General features: G+C 46.3%; 1 protein-coding gene across 3 annotated transcripts in view; it reads right to left on the reverse strand.

Annotated features, from left to right (window-relative positions):
• The window catches only part of LOC107274405 (UPF0489 protein C5orf22 homolog), a 265,028-nt gene that overhangs the window by 107,482 nt on the left and 140,184 nt on the right, over positions 1 to 17,362 (reverse strand). For 2 of the 3 annotated variants that reach the window (XM_025091658.1, XM_015753516.2), the window contains exon 5: positions 6,535 to 6,729. The exons of the other annotated variant lie outside the window; for it this stretch is intronic. In XM_025091658.1, the coding sequence (XP_024947426.1) occupies positions 6,535 to 6,729 (195 nt within the window). The remainder of the gene's footprint in view (positions 1 to 6,534; positions 6,730 to 17,362) is intronic. 3 annotated transcript variants of the gene reach the window in all.

Here is a 17,362-nt window from a genome sequence, read left to right on the forward strand (position 1 = left end):
GGTTGGGGGGGGGGGGGGGGATAGGGTGGATTCAAAACTGGATACTTCTGCTCGACAGGAATGACGCAGTTTTTGTATGGACAGCACGGGGATGAAATGGTGTGCCTAAGGGGTGCATAAATTAAGGCTCGCCATGTTTTCCCGGGGGCGAATGAAATCGTCCATGTCAACGTTACCGATGGAAGAGCGGAGTAGTCACTTCGATTTAATTTAGACACTTTTTCGTGCACTCGGCTAGAACGATTCGATATTTTGCCTTTCGCGGCACTTCCACTCCTGAGGTATTCCGTTAAGTAGGTTAGGTTAGTCATCTGGATCATTGCGAAAATAAAGTATATATCAAAACTTCTCTGGCACTATTTCCGCAAAGATTTGCATAACTATCTCAGAATTTAATCATGGAACAAAACATATGAATTTTCATATTATATCAAACTCGTAAGGTGTTGAAAGTTAATCGGTGAACCTGGCATTTAATTGACGCTCGCGCATGCCCGAATTGTCTGGTGGTAAATTATTTTTATTATACAAGCCAGCGGGCTGCCTACGTCTTTTACCAAACGTGCAAGAGAATTGTGGCTTGCAGCTAGCCGAACGTCCGGGAGACGCGATTCGCGACTAAAGAAGGGAAGTTGGCTTTTGACTAGGCAAATAGTTGACCTCCGGTACGAAGAAAGATACATTTTAAAGTAACTGAAATTAGCGACAGCTCAGAGTTCAGATCCATAATAAATATTGAGAATCCTCCAAGTGCATCAGATTCATATAGGGTTGTGATCTAAAATAGGAAGTCGCTCCTCGGCTCGGTAGACGAGGGACTTCCGGTTTGACTGAGGATCACGTGAATAAATGACTGTACGAGTGAAAGGCAAATATTTAAACGCTAACAATGCCTGTATATCGAGATTGTGGGTCACGTGATGAGATTCGGTCACGTGAAAGAGGCATTCTGCATTCCGTAGGTGTATTAGAGGTTGGTAAAGGGTTGTAATGAGAAGAGGGGAAGCTGGTTCCTAACTCGGTAGTCTGGACCCTCACAGTCCCACGACGTGCCCACGTCACAATTGATGTAATTGTACGATAAATAAATCAAGTTGCGTTCGTTGCCGAGTCTCATCTCGACCAGATTCGAAACTGGTTCGGCAGGTCGATGGTCCTTTGTGTTCCGGCCGGTTCTCAATCTTTTTTCTTTCTACTTCTCTTTCCCTTTCGTTCTCCTCGTACACTCGGGATGCCTCGCCGTCTTCAGAAGCCACTACTACCACCTAGTGCCTACTACCAGCATCAGGCCGACCGGGCGGTATTCATAAGTACTAGAGGCTACGTTCGCTCCCATAATGCTTCGATACCGTCTAGAACACTACACAGACACACTGTAGATGACAATAGGGTTTTGGACTTGGTCAGCCATTTGGTTGATTTCTCGCGTCATACGAACCGCTCCGATTATTCCCTAGACGATAAATAGCTCGACGATAAAGTGACTATCGGTGCAAACGCCCTCCGACGGCTGCTTCCCGACGATAGGATGACACATGCCATAACGATAGCGCGATGCACCTAACCCACTTTCGAGAAAGAATTGCGCATCGCGCCGCCACACGGCGTAGAGCCAAAATCCGGGAAGTTTAACCGCCGTCGCCAACTCCAGTTATATCAGTTTTGCTTTCCGAGTCCTTCCTGTTCCTGCGATAATAAAAGTACGCAGGTCGATTACTGCAGATTCAAGAAGGCAATCACGAGTCCTCGTCGTTATCGTTATAACAAGGCAATATCGCTTTGAGTTCTGTGAGGTAGATGGCGCTAGTGTAGCACTACAATTCTCTATAGTATAACTCAGCCTCATTAACTCCTGCCCCCCCAAACCTATTTCTGTCTCTGTTCCTCTCGTGCAATTTATATACGCAAACTCAGTCGATAAATCCAGGCATTCATGATGCTGAGTGTAGATACGGAATCGTACGAGAACTTATTGCCGGATCATAAAAGTAACTCTTTTTCGCCTCATCTTTTTCTTTTGTTATTTCTCTCGTACGGTCTTGCCAATACGAGCATGCTAACTGACGCTCACTTTCCTTTCGATAATTGCGCCAGCGTAGTGGTTTCCGCTATGCGCCATTAACTGCACTGACTCTGCCGGTGGTGGTCGCGTATAGCGTGCACGTATATATACAGACATACTGGATATTGGTATTTACTGAAATTCCTTCGGTGAAATATTTTTCGAAAACACTCACACTCAGTTGACACTGAACTGGTCGCGAGACTGTTACGCCGAGTGAAAGAGAAAGGTGCCGGTAGTAGGGGGAGGAGGCGGTAGTGGCGGTGGCAGCAGCGAGCGGAGCTGAAAGAGAAATGTTCGGGACGGAAACGACGTCGTTAGAGACGTCGACGGGCCCTACCGCATTACGGATGCATTTATGTGCATTCTTCGGTTGGGCCGTGCAGCGAGAAACTGTGGTGGGTAGGGGAGAGGGAGGGGCGAGGGGAGGAGGTAGTGGTGCGCTTCTTTATTCTCTCTCTCTCTCTCTCTCTCTCTCTCTCTCTCTCTCTCTCTAGTTAATTAAAATTGAAAATTACGCTGGGCAAACGTCGCCGACACCTGCGCAAATCTACATACCAGATCGACTGCCACGTATATATACTGTATTCGTGTACTAATGTATACATATGAAACCGCTGTGCCGCTGCTCTTTTCTCTCTCTCTCTCTCTCTCTCTCTCTCTCTTTCTTGCAGTTGCGACGTGACACGGTGCAATTCTCGAACCTTTCACGACGCCATCGTAAATGCACCGTGGGCAGTCGTTTTATAGGAGCGAACTCTTCGGGAGGCTAGTAGCTTGATACTCCACGTCGCCCACTTCGATTTCTATCAATAGACTCTTTCGTCAGGTCGTCGTCTGACGTCGTCGACACGTTTCTTGTATACTTGTGCAATGCACCGGGTAATGCAGTAAGTGAGATCCACTTGTGCACCTGGGTGATGACTGGAGAAGTTGACGCGTCCTTAAATAAGCATTTCCTCATTGAGTAAACGAATGGGACACCATTCACTGGGCCATCCGGAATAAGTAGGTGCACTGTATACATTTCGTCACAGTCGTAGTTTACAGTATCGAACGATGATATCGATCAGCGTCAATCTCAATACATCTGGTATAGTATATTAAGCTAGGCGATTTTTCCATTGGTGCCTGGATATACAATTGCTGCACGTGTTATAATGCCTACGTACCACGCGATCGCCCACGTGTTCGTCGCTTGCCACTTGGAAAAAGTGATCAATCGGCTCATAAGTGCACTGCGATGCACCGTGTGCACATTCAGTCGAGAAGTACGTCTAAGAGCTTTACGGAGTCTAATAACACGCGTCGTTCGGTGCATAGAGGACTGCATATGCAATTTCTTTTTTTTTTTTCTAATAACTTCAAACGCATCCTACTTGCCTGCACCACTTTATCGTCTGTATGCACTCTAGATGCAGTTTACAAAACGTAAGGTACCCACGCTCGTATCCGGGTCCCGGCGAGAGCGGCTTTATCGTCATGCATCCAGAAAATTGCATAGATGCGTCATGAGGTATTGCGTGCATCCAAGAGGTCACTGAACTTCCGATTACCTGCATACCACCTGTAGGGGGGTCATGCACCGCGTCGATGACGAGACTGATGGAGCCATGTGCTCTCGAAACTGAGGCAGTTTCTCCTCAATGGCAATTACGATATGGGGTCGTTATACGGGGTGTCCAGTTTCGCAGTCCTCTCCACTCCTGGGATTGGCTACATTGGCTGCTTGCCCAATAGAGGTTGCATCATCTGGTGATGACACGTGGGCTGTGGTCAGTATGTAGTTGACATGTGCGAACCGCGAGTAGTACCCTTTTTGCCTTGACAATGATCGTAGAGTCGTTGAACCCTTAAAGACTACAGTGAAAACAGCTCCGGCTGTTACGTTTCATTCTTTTGGGCTTTCGACCACGACTGCTAGACGTTATGGGGGCCCGATGGAATCCCTCGCAGGTTGGTACAATTCCAATTATAAGTCCGTGATGGATTCTTGAGCGCTTTCCTTATATCTCCTTTGTACTCCATTTTGGCAGTTTTGAGGATTCAAACGTGGAAAACGTTAGGAGCATCGTCTGTTAGTACGGATGCCCTATGACCCCATTAAGAATGAACCCACCCTTTCGGGCTTCTCTATCTACCCATCTCTGACACGGGGCTTGCGCCTGTCCGTTTAACGATCCGCGGCCATCTTGAACGCACGGCGTCGGCGTCGACGTAGGCGTCGCTCGTCACGTCACCCTGTGATGTTGCGGCTTATTGGGAAACTGCAAAGCCACCCTCGTTCCTATCGACTCTCACAGATGGCGATGCTGGTCCATCTTCTATTTTCTGCATTGCTCGTCAATTTGTAAAATTCATTTCCACGATATCCAAATTCGAAGCGTGATACAATTTTGGCTAAACACCAATGATTATCATCATCATTCAATCAGATAAGATTCATCATTTAATCAGATGAGATAATCATTTTCAAAACAATCATTACGATCATCGACCGATTTATCCGGAAAAGATCAGTACCGTTTCGGTCATCATTAACTACGGCGTACGTCACGAAAAGCCATGCTCGAATTACGGTAACTGGTACTGTCATCGAGAACTTACTAACGTCATCGTCCAAGTCTTTGGGTCTGCGATCTACCCCGTTCGCAGCACGTGGATGAAAGTGACGAGGAAGCCCGTAACGATAAAACCCATAAGACGACTTAGTAGAAGCGAACGAGGGTGAAACGTTATGAACTATCCCCTCGTGTTTATCGATCTAATTGTCGGAGGTCTTAATTGCGGGGGATGGAGAGGATGACCTTGAGAGCTCGCAGCTTGCCGGGACTTCCGTGTGAGAAGGTAATTACGTGGCACGACCTACCGCAACAAGATTCTCGCCGGGGCAGCGAACTTCTTGCCATCGCGACGACGCTAACGAATTCCGCGGAGCATCTCGTGCTGTGCGGAAAACTCGGATTATATCGAGTTACCCTTAGTCCGCGTTTCATTCCGTGGAGGGGTGGCTGGAGTGAAACGGAGAGAGGGGATGGAAAGAGAGAGGGGCAATGAATAAAGATAGGGTGAGAAACAGAGGCAGTGGTAACACGAGTGAGAGAGAGAGAGAGAGAGAGAGAGAGAGAGAGAGAGAGAGAGAGTAAAAGGTGCAATAAGGCCCAAATAAAAAGACTGTAGATGGCAGCAGTAGTCGCAAGGAGGCTTCGTACGTTTTATTTGCAGCAATTGGATTTATTCCCTTCGAAGTCCCACGGGGGCGGTTTCAGACGACGGCAGACCGCCAGGACCACTAACGTGCTTTTCCTACCACCACGCCCTTTCGCTGTCCGTACTCGAATTTAATTTCGGGAAGATTCTTCCGGGAACTCCTAGGAAGCAACCCTTCAACGACCTCACGCTTTCTCACGCTCTCATCTGCATACTTCAAATGGGGCACCTTTTTGGCATAGCCGGATGGGCCCGCTAAGGCCGGAAAGCCAAAGTGTCCCGGTCCCCACTTTGCATGCCGTAACCAGGACCCCCCGCCACCCGTTTTTCTTTTACAGCCACGCAGCGGGACGTCGCGAGCGTGGAAAAAAAGTACGGTCCTTTTACACGTTAATTCGATCGATACGGGGTGAGAGGGGTTGGCTAGTAAAAGAGCGGAAAGATATCTGTCCGTCGAGACAAGAGGAGGTCAGAGGTCGTCGATATCGCAAAGGTGTCAGGAATTCAATTTGTGCATTTTGTGTAATCGCTATGGTGGTCGGATGATGTTTTTATAAGATGCAATGCATGTAATGGTCCATCAGTTAGATTTTTAAGGTTGCCGTATTGTCCGAGCGATGAATACGGAATTTGCATCGCGAAAGGGGGAATGCATAATCCATAGAGTCAAGAGGATTTCTTCAAACCAACTTCCTGAAGTCTCTCCGTCGTATCCGTGACTTAACTGCACTTTGTATTACGCTCTGGGGTGGGCTGGATACAAGCGTTAATAATTCAAGTATGACCCTGACCCGGCCGCCCGGTGACCTGAAGCCGCCGATTACAATCACAATGGCCAGCCGAGTTCTCAGGGTAAGACAGGTAGCCGCATTTATTAAAGACCGATCGGGACTCGACCGTCCTCGGCTACGCTCGGGTCCCGTCGTCTTACCCAAGGCGTGTGACGTGAATTCCGAATTCCCACTTACACTAGCTACTAACCTAACCCCATTAGCATAGCGGATTCTGACCCCATCCACTACACAGGACCTTACTTCATCTCCATAATATGTGTACCGGTTATAGGATCTTCTGCTCGAGCTTTCATGAGAATTTCACAAGCCGAGTGTATTATGGGATACTTCATAAATTACGCAACGCGTATATGCATATTGGAATTTGTGAATCGTCAGCTGCTGATCTGAGATCTTTATTCTTTTTTTTTTTTCTTGTACTCTTTTTAATCCTATTTCTATTGGAATTTAGATTGAACGCCTACGTACCTCCGGATCGGTTGACTGTGGTCTCTTAAAGGAGTACAGTTGCGACAGTCGCTCATAGAGATTTGCCCTTTCGTGGAGGCTCTTGAAAGGATTTTTCGTGCTGAAGAAGTCAAGGTCCACGTCGAGGATATAGGGAGTATTTGTCTCAGGTAGATACTGACGCAGCGCAGAAGAAATGGCGACGAAATCGTCCTTCTGAAACAGAACGGACAAACGGGGTATATACTAAACGAATCACGGATGATGAATTTTTTGAAAAAAGAAAAAAAAAACGAAAAAAAAAACCCAGTCGCTCGGCATCCTATTTGTTCACAGTGAACGTCAAACGTTCGATCAGAGTGGACCTAACGAACAGTGACGCATGCACGTTTTCATTTCATTTAAATTCGTACTCTCCCGCGGTCTTGGAACCCTTTCACCGATCCTCGAATATATTGTCCCAAACAGTTCTGAACAATCCGAACAGCGGGCTTCCCACGTGGTTTTTGTGACGCGCAAAAAACAATGACTGCGCCTGAATTAATCCCGTTGGAATTGATACTCGCTCGCACCCCGCTCAAGCTGGGGATCACAATTTGCATGCATTCACAACAATGCAATAGTACGGGGCGACGTGCCGATCGGGATAGGGAAATAATAAAAACAGAGGAAACAAAAAAAAAAGATGAAAAACGATCGCTCGAGCGCTACGTACAGTGACGCTCAACATGGAAACTCGTTGTACCGTATCGAACCATTTTTCAAAATTACGAAACTACTCTGCTCGTGTTATTGATAAACATTTCCCCTTTCTATCCAGTTCCTTTATTGGACGTATCTTCTTTCTCATTCGTCCAATTTCTAGTCGCCGAACAAACGAGCCACCACACGTGGTCGCCGTACTGGCATTCCTGGACAAAAGATACCGGAAGACATCCCGCGGTATATCCAAGGAACAATGGGAGCCCCAAAAATATGTTCTGCTCCTATACATTTCGTAATAACTTCACGCTGGTTGGATCAACTTTCATTATAATTCGGTACTTGGATGCAGCCTCCTGATAAAATCACAGATCCGTATACAGGTATACATATAGATATACCAGATTAATATATTAATAAATTTAACGCGAGGATCATCGGAATCAGTAAAGTCAGCGTTAAGAGAGACAGACGATCGGTTACGTATAACTGAATGTACCTTACGCGGACAAGCGAAATGAATCCGTTTCGAAAGTAATCGTTTAATCAAAATTGCAATCGATGCGTTACGTGCGCATGCGCACTGGTAGTTTCTCGTCGATCACACCACCAATCGCAAATTAAACATCTACCAGCGTCGTTATGCAAATTGGTGCATTGTCTTGACCCAAAGCCAAAGTGGCATGATGTCGGGCTCATTGTTTTCCTCCCTACCATTGTAATCAACAACACATCGAATTCTTCGAGCACCCTGCCCCTGCCCATTGCCCCCCGTTACTACACGTGAAACAATAGTAGGAGCTGTAAAAATGACGTGTTTCCTAAAAACCCTTATGTTGCTGCAACGAAATGAACTATTTCAAAGGTTAAGGGTGCAGTTCGCACCGAGTGACGTATTATAGGTAAAAGTCGTAGAGAATGCAAAAGCTGCGTTGGCAGCTTGCTGGACATTTGCGCTGGTTAAAAATAATAATAAAAAAGAAATAAATAAATAAAGACAAAGAGAGGAAAAAGAAAATCCCACCACGAGCGCAGCTACGAACAGATGCATTCAGCATCGGAGTATTATTCAGGAGGAATGAATGCACTCAAGATGGTACAAAGGAACACGTGGCGCGTTAATTAAAACAATGCTGCACTCGGCACCCCATGCGATCACGCGCGTCACCTTTAGATGCACTAGGTGCGAAAAGGAGACAAGTTCGCACTGCATCTCCGTATAAGAGCGCAATGCCTATACAGTCGGAATCTGCGATCGCGCATTTTCGTCCTATGCACCACATTGCATAATTATGCGCGCGCTCGTAAAGGTCATCGCATAAACCCATGCTGGAAGAAATTGAGAATTCCACGAAGTCGCGACATAGGTGGTCCCCACGTGTAACGACTGACTAACTGAGACTGTCCAAGGAATAAAATCCCCATGGCGGTCCGCTAATAAAATCTTAGAATGGCTCATGTGCAGCCGTAGAAATTATGCGAAACTAACTGTAATTGATAGCTACCGCGGCCTAGCATTCCCCGACCTAACCCCAGCCCGAACCTAACCTCACCGAATCTGATATAACGTAAACCAAACCGAATAGTCATAAACGCAATGATATACGCTGTGCCTAGGCAAGCAGGCAGGCAGTCGACCGGGCCCGGCTTAGCAGTCTTCTATACCTATGCAACGGAGGAACTGCAGGAGCCAGAGTTATAATGCAGGAGAAAAAAAAGGAAGCGAGACGAAATAGGTAAAGGCGGACATTCAACCTGAGCAACGCGCGTGGAAGGCTTCTAGGAGGACGATATCACTATATGCAGGTCCGGTGTGGGCGCATCCGGTCCGGCGCGCAAGCTCAGAGAACCTCACGTTGCATTATGTATCCGCTTGTCAATGCTGTACCCTGTCACCGAGATGATAAGAATAGAATAATAGAATTTTCTATGAGGTACCCCGATGCTACGCATGCGCGGTGTCGGAGTCGTCGAGAAAAACGTCCAACCCTCTTCCGGTCGTCTTGCATCTCCATTTCTATTGGCTTAACCTCTTTCGTGACTGTTTTATATACAGGACAGACAGATCTACCTGGCGCCCTCCGGCATATCGGTGGACGAGTATGGAACTACGAAGGGTACCTACACGCCCAGCGATTTTGGACCCTAGATACGTAAACGTTGCTCATGCGCGAGGCGGTATAGACACTTTCTTTCCTCTCTCCCAATTTTAATCGTAATTTCCACGTAGCGCACGGACCCGAGCGTTCCAGGGTAGCAAATGATTTCGTGGAAATGTGAGCTGGCTGGTTAACGCTCGGTAAGCCCGCCAGGTGGCCAGGACGAAATAATTACTTGGTAACCCTGGAAGCGATAATTACTAACTCGTGCGTAGAGACGGGCATTTTCTCTGGTTACTCAATGCCAGCACGGTCGATTGGGAAAAATTTTTATTGAGATTCTCACCGATTGAACTTTTACTAGAGTCACTCGAACCAATCGGTCGTTTCAGTCTGAATTTGCATCTCGACGATTCCCGAGGTACAATTTTTAATAAATACATTTTTCAATGAATCACGTCGATTCCATTACTTCAATCTGTGGGATAACGCTTAATGACACATACAGTTAGTTGATCTCACGTTGGTAGACTCTACCAACGTTTGGCGCATGCGCAGTAAAAGTCAGCGATACTGTGTACCCACTGTCAGTTATCCGCTAGCTGTTAAGTGTTTCCGTAAAAGGTATCATTATTCGCAATTAAATGCGTGGATGTGCAACCGACTGATAGTACAGTCGAAGGAGAGAGTGAAAAAAAAAAGTAAAGTTACGGATCGAAAGAAAGAGGGAGAAATGACAAGGTGGAATTTCAGGGTCCCTTCTCCCCCTCTCCAACCCACTCGTAAGGAATGTTATCATTAACTGCTACGATCGTGACAAAAACAATGGCCGGCGCTCTCTCGAAATCGGCCTTTTTCTCTCGCGAGCCTCGGCACGTCCGGAACGCATGAGCGATTTTTGTCCGCGCGCTGCGACACGCACGCCTCACCTGATAATCGTACAAATCGCATTACGAGGAGTAATACTTTTTTTAAACTCGTCACCTCTTCCTATCGCTTCCATTTCGCCTCTAATCCCTCCTCGAGCTATGAAATATTTCTTCCTCCGGTATAAGTGCGCCACGAGAAGAATACTGGAAAAGACAGGCCATCAGCAGTAAGTAACGTACTTTGCATTTTAGACACAGACACGCAGGTTCTTTCGATAATTGTTGCATTAATTAGAATCAGACGGCGCTCGTACGCGCATCGGACGCATGTGAAAAATCGACCATTGTTCGACTGGTGTCTCTGAACTCGACTACCGTTCATGACAATTGAATACAGTGCGCAGGGAAAGTATTTAAAGCCTTGTCAGTAAGCCTCGGATACGTATAGGTTGGGCACAGTAAAATCGTCTGTAAAATAATAATAACTTCACAGTAGATTATCGTACGTACAGTTATCGTGAATGAATGGGACCTATTGTTACATCGTGTTTCTATGATAGCGCCCGTTACTAGGACGCGGCATGCGAGTACTAGGGCGACAAACTTTTGCAAAGACCTGTAGCTTGGCTCGTTGGAGTCCAACTACCTGTTATTAGCAGTTGCGCATGCAAAAGATAGAGAATAGACAACATTGTTTTCATGGCATAATTACTGCACAGTAATATTAATTATACTCGGCTACCTTACACGTCACTCGCCTGTTGCTGGATATCCGGAAAGAAATATTCACTGGATCCATGCAGTCTTGGGTTATTATTCATGTGCAAAATTATATCGTGGTATCGTTCGCTTTTCAATTTTATACCTGACTCGGTGCTTACTTCACTCTTGTGTATAATGCTCGTGTGCGCATGCGCACTCGGACTGGTCTTGATAAGCAATGGAATTCGTATGATGTTATCTACCCGTCGTACCCACGACAGTACGTACGTACTGCAGCTAGAGTCTCTTGTGAATCCTCCTTTATAAATTGCGACAGCAGAGGTCGGCGACTATTATCAGTAAAAGCGTTGAACGTGTTTTCTTAGGTTTTTCAAACGCTCCGTCGGAGTGCCGTGTGAATAATGGCGCGAAATACGCATGAATTATCTGTAGCACGTTGTCGGGCAGATACGGCTGACTAGCTTTCACTGTACGTATATAATGTGCATTAACAGTCGGTCGTTTTCACGAAGCACCGAGATCGTTTGGGTCCTGACAACGACCTAAGAATACAACCCTACTAGGTACAACTTCTGGCGCATTCATGGATCCGCATCAAGAGAACATCGAGCTGCCGTGCGTGATTGGCTATGATGATCTCCTGAGCTTGCACTTGCATTCGCACTTGCACCTGCATCCAGTTGGACCAGCCTCCACCCACGCAACGGACACTACCGTTCATCTTGACTCGCATAATTTATCAATTTTTTATTCGATCCGCAAAACCAGACTTTTCCGTCCTACGCCATCAGCGAAGGTATAACTACGGTGCTGCCGCCACGTGGCGATTCACGGAGACGCACCTCTCAATAGTTGACGGTCAAAGACGGTTCTCGTGAAACTTTGGAAATTCGCTACCTGCTCATGATCGATAACGAATGCTGGATGCAGCTGCATTTTTTGTAAAAAAAAAGAATGGCGAATCTTTTGAAAATTCAAATTCTCATCTTTCCACGGAAACGTAAAATAGCATCAACATACACGTATGTACATAAGTAAGCAAAAGACCACGATCACGACAGTGGGTGACATGTAGCATCAGGATAAGGTCCTGGCTATCGTATAAACATAAAGTTGCGCGAGGTCAGGGCGTGCTGTGGCAAACCGTTGGAATAATGCTGTATCCGTGGAAGCAGCAGGTACGGTTCTGGCTTCCTAGTTGTCCGCTGGGAAGCTGAAAATGGCCGTGGGGCAACCCCTGCTCGTAAACAACCCCAGAGCACGAGGCTGGACTCTAAAGCACGCGATACGCGGCCATGTTTCTTTGGTGTTCCATCTATTATTCAAAAACACCACACGGTCGTTGGGTCGCATTGCGCATGCGCTACACTCGTGGTATCCATATCCATCTTTCCTTATATTTGTTGGCTCTCTACTTTTTACCGAGACTTCATAAAAGACTATACCTTTGCAGAAGGAAACCGTGAAGCCCTGTCGAAGGAGGGACAATTAAAGTCTCCCGGTATCATACGGACTTAACGGGCGTGACGACGATTCTTCCCAATGTGTACGTGACTCTATATCCCCATATACGTATCCACGTTGGTGCGTATGCACTCGTGTGTCTGTACCACGGAGTCGAGATAGCGAGGCGCTATTTAATTAACGATAATAGCTCAGCTAACAAGAGCTCGTCGGGTTTCTTTTCATTGTCTCTTCGTGATGGGACTCGAAGGACGGGATAGACACTGTACTTACATTAGTCTGGTACTCGTTTGACTCGATACGGCGTGCACATTGAAAAAAAAAATTAATTGACGTTGAATTAACTGAATTTGAAAATTCACCAAAAAACTAAAGATACAACCCAGACGTCACTGTTAGGTCATTTCGTAGAGGTCGCGTTGTTTTTTTTTTTTCAATTAGATACTTTTGGATTATATGATACATACGTATACAAACTATCTCTAATGCACGTTACGTAGGCATAGTACCTTATGTACTACGACAACCCAGCTACCCTTTCCCAAGGAGTACCTTTCGCCGGAGAGACTGTACAGATTCCAGGTACTTAGTAGAGACAGACAGATACAGTCAGACACACGGACGGACGCCACACTCGACTTTCGCAACCGCTCTAAATCGTGATTTCCCAAAGGTGTAAAGAAACCAGACGACAGGAGTAAATGCCGTGACTCGCGCGATTTATAAACCGTGCACGGATCTAGGCTTTAGTTTCAAAACTTAAGACGATCGAGTATCGCCAGCGCTGATCTCCATGATATAGTATGGGAAATTGGTGAACGGCGTAGGGTCGACGAAAGGGTTACGTCAAGCGATCATTAGAAAAACGGAAGTATCACGCGGGTGGGAGTGTCACGTGGGTGACAAAACACATCGGTAATTACCACTACAATAGGATCAGACACGAATCGGCTTATACCTCATTCGTTAGCCTGATGCAATCGTACCTGGTGGGCGTTGGGACTTTTGTAGCCGACGTTCAAGTCGGTGCTGAGAAATTACGTGAAGTGGTAAGGGGGCGCCACGAGGGGCCGGAACCGGAAGTCGTCGTCTTAATTCGATCGAAATAAACGCAAACTCCGTCATTTCAATTCGATAAGATCGCTCATTCGATTTGCTTGGGCGAATCGAATTCTTTTTTTTTTTCACTTTTTTTTTCTTTCTTTTTTTCTTTCCCGGTTGAGAAATCACCGCTTCGCCTCGATTATTCATTATTCGTTATGCCGGACGATTTTCGATATAAGTTGGTTGGAAATCGTCCGGTATGTTTTATTCGACGTTACCTTATGAAATATACGGAGGTATAAAATACAGTATGCATTTATAGCCTACAGCACGCACGTCTCGTGACACGGTCAGTATAGCGTAAAATACGAGCTTGTACATACATAGCATATATTTATGGATTACCATACAATAGCCGTGTTTATTAGAGATCTTACGGACTCATTCGAACCACTTCGGACCACGTCCGAGACACGCTTATGCATCCACCCAATGGGTTATGGGAATAATCTGTGAAATTATGAAGCTGCACACTGCCAAGTACGATTATCCCTATATGCTACCTTTGAATAACGTTTCCATCATGCTTGCGAAGAAGCTTTTTGTTTGCCTTTTTTTTATTGTCATTTTTGCTTTCATTATACTTTATCTGCTAGATTATCTCGCGGAGCTTCATCCTTGATCCTCGGTGGCCGGACTGGAGATACAAAATGAAATGCTAATGCGAAATGGGATTACAGTGGGTCGACGAACGAGGGATCAGACGAAAAATTCAGCAAGTTATTAATTTCATCTGGACTACGACGTCGCGCGATTCTTGATCCCTGATCCCCCCCCTCCCCCTCAAGATCCAAGAATAGCTGACATCAGTCAACGCTCCGTATAAAAAGCATGATCTAGAATTCTCATGCAGGATCGATATACCGAAGTTTATGACTACCGTGTCTGATCTCTACATCTCCTCTATCTACTTGCTCTCTGATCTCTGCCTCTCCGCTTCTGCATCAAGGCCAGCTTCCTAGGAAGCGCAACTCAGTGAGAAGGATGAGGACGAAGAAGCGGAACCTTAGAATTCTAAGACAGGATCAACATCCCGAAGTACCTAGACCAGCCTGCCTACCTGTCCGCTTACCTACCGAGTTTGACCTATACCATCTGCTACCTCGGTCTCCCTTACTCCAAGCCACCTCGGAGCCTCCTTTTCTTCAGCCACGATATCGGCTTCCTGGGAAGCGCCGACGAAGCAGAAGAAGCGGAATCGAACATTCTCCGGCAGGATCACTAGCCGAAAAAAGGATAAAAAAAGAAAGCATCCACTGTCCAAGAGAACGAGTCGAGTCCCGATTTGGTCAGGTACCTTGATTCGCATGCAACCTGTCACCGCAGGTATTACCGAGAAACCATACTTCAGGCTACTCTCATATCCAAATACACTGGGACTTGTCAGCAACTTCATTCGAGAAAGATGGCCTCTACCTAATCTTCATCGTGCCCTCTTCCTTCGTAAGACCTAACCTCTCGCTCGTACCTCAACTTCTATTCTCAGTGGTCCCAGGGGAGAAGACCAACTTGCTAGATTCTCACGACAGTGCCAGGATCCGAGCGACGTTGATGGATGGTGGCCAGGGACGTTTCCGTTTTACACGAGGCCATGCTTTACTCGCGACTCGCACCATTAATTACGGGTATTAATAACTCCATTCAGTCGATATGCTCGCACGTAAGTAGTACCAGCATCGCTAACGAAGTCCCAAGCCGAAGCGTCCCTTGCCGATCAAAACCGAAGAGAGACCAGATTAACGCATAGAGGTACAGTGCGAACGACATCGAACAAGCACGTTGACGAACAGACTGTTCGGTAGGGAAAGAAAGGAAATTCAAACGCGAACTTAAAAGTTCGTTCTCAAACTGCCGAATTGTCGACAGTATCTCATGTGTCGTTGATCAGAACCTCAAAAACTCGTTTGAGTTCAGAAATAACGTGCTGCATAGAACCTGCTGTACACGTGCGACTCAACGTAATAACCAGACATCCGATGTCCTAAGAGGGTATAAAGCACGAATTTAAAAGTTTGTTCTCAACTGGCGAATTGTCGCTGATATCTATCTGTATACATATACTGTAGATACTGACGATCAATTGAACCGACGGCGTGGCGAGCGGATTAGACTGACTATGGGAATAATAAGGTGTAGCACTCTTAAAGTGAATTCTAACGTCTAACGGGAGGCATTCGGTATTAGGCAAGGAACTTAAGCGCAAAGTGAAAAGACGGTTTTCAAGTGGCGACTGGACGGAACGTCAAGCCTTAAGGCGGCAAACCAGCCGGCGACCGAACGAGCCGTGCAAGCGAGCGATGGAATGCAGAGGTGAAATTAGTACCGCTGTCGCCGCGACCGCTTGCTGCTTACAAGCCTTTTTTTACTTTCTACAGCGGGTAGCATGGCGCGCGCGAGCGCGCGCGGTTTCCAACGAAGCCGTCGCGGCGACAGGGAGGGACGGAGAGTCCGGCTCGTAGGTACGCAGCATTTTAATTACTCGGCCCTCATTCCGCACGCGTTTTGTCACCGCACTCTTGCACGCTCGCATACGGCCGCGTTTTAAAATATCGCCTTTTTTTAATATACCTCTCTCTCTCTATCTCTCTCCCTCCCTCCCTCCCTCCCTCTCTCTCTTCCTTCCCCTCGTTCTTCTACTAGACCCCGCGAACATTGCTGGCGACGCTGAGATCCGCCAGCACCGTTATTATTATTATCATCATTCAGACCGCAATTACAAGTACTCACGAAGATTTTAACTTTTTCCTTATTTACGTTGCTACTCCTGATCCTCGTTAAATATACTCCCCCCCCCACTGCCCACCCCCCCTCATATATTCTCGACCTACGTACGTAAATTATCCCTGAGTAGTCACGGTTATTTTAGTATTATCCTATGGTTGCTACAATGCTCTTGAATCTTGCCGAAAGTTTCGCGAACGGTCAGGACCGGCGAGCAGTTTAGTGTTTGAAGATTCTTCGCAAGAATGCTTCAATATTGACTGTGCTCTCTCAGGGAGTCCTACTGGCACCAGGTACTCGTCCAAGGACCTTTCCGGAATCCTCAATAGGGTGGAGAGGACAGGCGCGATTCCAGAGTGGAGGATAAACACGAGGATCTCCTCAGGACGTGAACAACTTGAAAATGTTTGTCGAGTAATTGTCGGGCTACTGAATTTCTTGAGTAAAACAGTCAGGATCGGTGTGTGTGATTGTCTGGGATGCGTAATAATTTTGTACGATAATAAAAATTGGCAGATTCTCTTGATGGTGTTACGACAGTAACGACTGAGTATCTTTGTGGATTGCGTAATAATTAATATCCATTGATAAGGGTACCAAACGCTATACGTTATAGACCGAGAGGAGAATTATTATTTTTATAACTTTTTTTCATCTTTCAGAAATACATGGCAACGTGGCTCCCGTCGCGTTTCTCTATTTTCTTTTGTCCTAATTCTTTCCGTCTCTACTTACGATCGCTATCCTCCTTCAAAAACTCGATCCAATCTGGCAGCCAAGCGAAGTCAATTAATTACGTCGAGTGATCGGTGGATAATTAATGCTCAGCGATCGGTCCCCGGTATCAGGCGGGCTTCCAGAAATGTCGACGAACCGCGGGTGGCCGATCGCAAAAAACCGCCTTCGCTTAGATGGGACTCGCGGCAATACACGTAAATCATTAATTAGTCCGCACGGAATCCCTGAACGTGATAGTCATAGGGTGTGCGTATAATTATCACGTAAACTGGGGAGATTAGAGAAATTGTGTGTTTCCCAAGAAAATAATGGAGAAAAAAAATCAGATAGAATCACGGAAATACTGTTATCTATCTATCTATCTCGCTCTAGCTAAGTGTAAAGTGCGCTAATTTATTGTTGTCGAGATAAGCGGCTACGACATTCTTT

The sequence above is a fragment of the Cephus cinctus genome, unplaced genomic scaffold, assembly GCF_000341935.2.
Source record: "Cephus cinctus unplaced genomic scaffold, Ccin1 Ccin1_scaffold3082, whole genome shotgun sequence".
NCBI lineage: Eukaryota > Metazoa > Arthropoda > Insecta > Hymenoptera > Cephidae > Cephus > Cephus cinctus.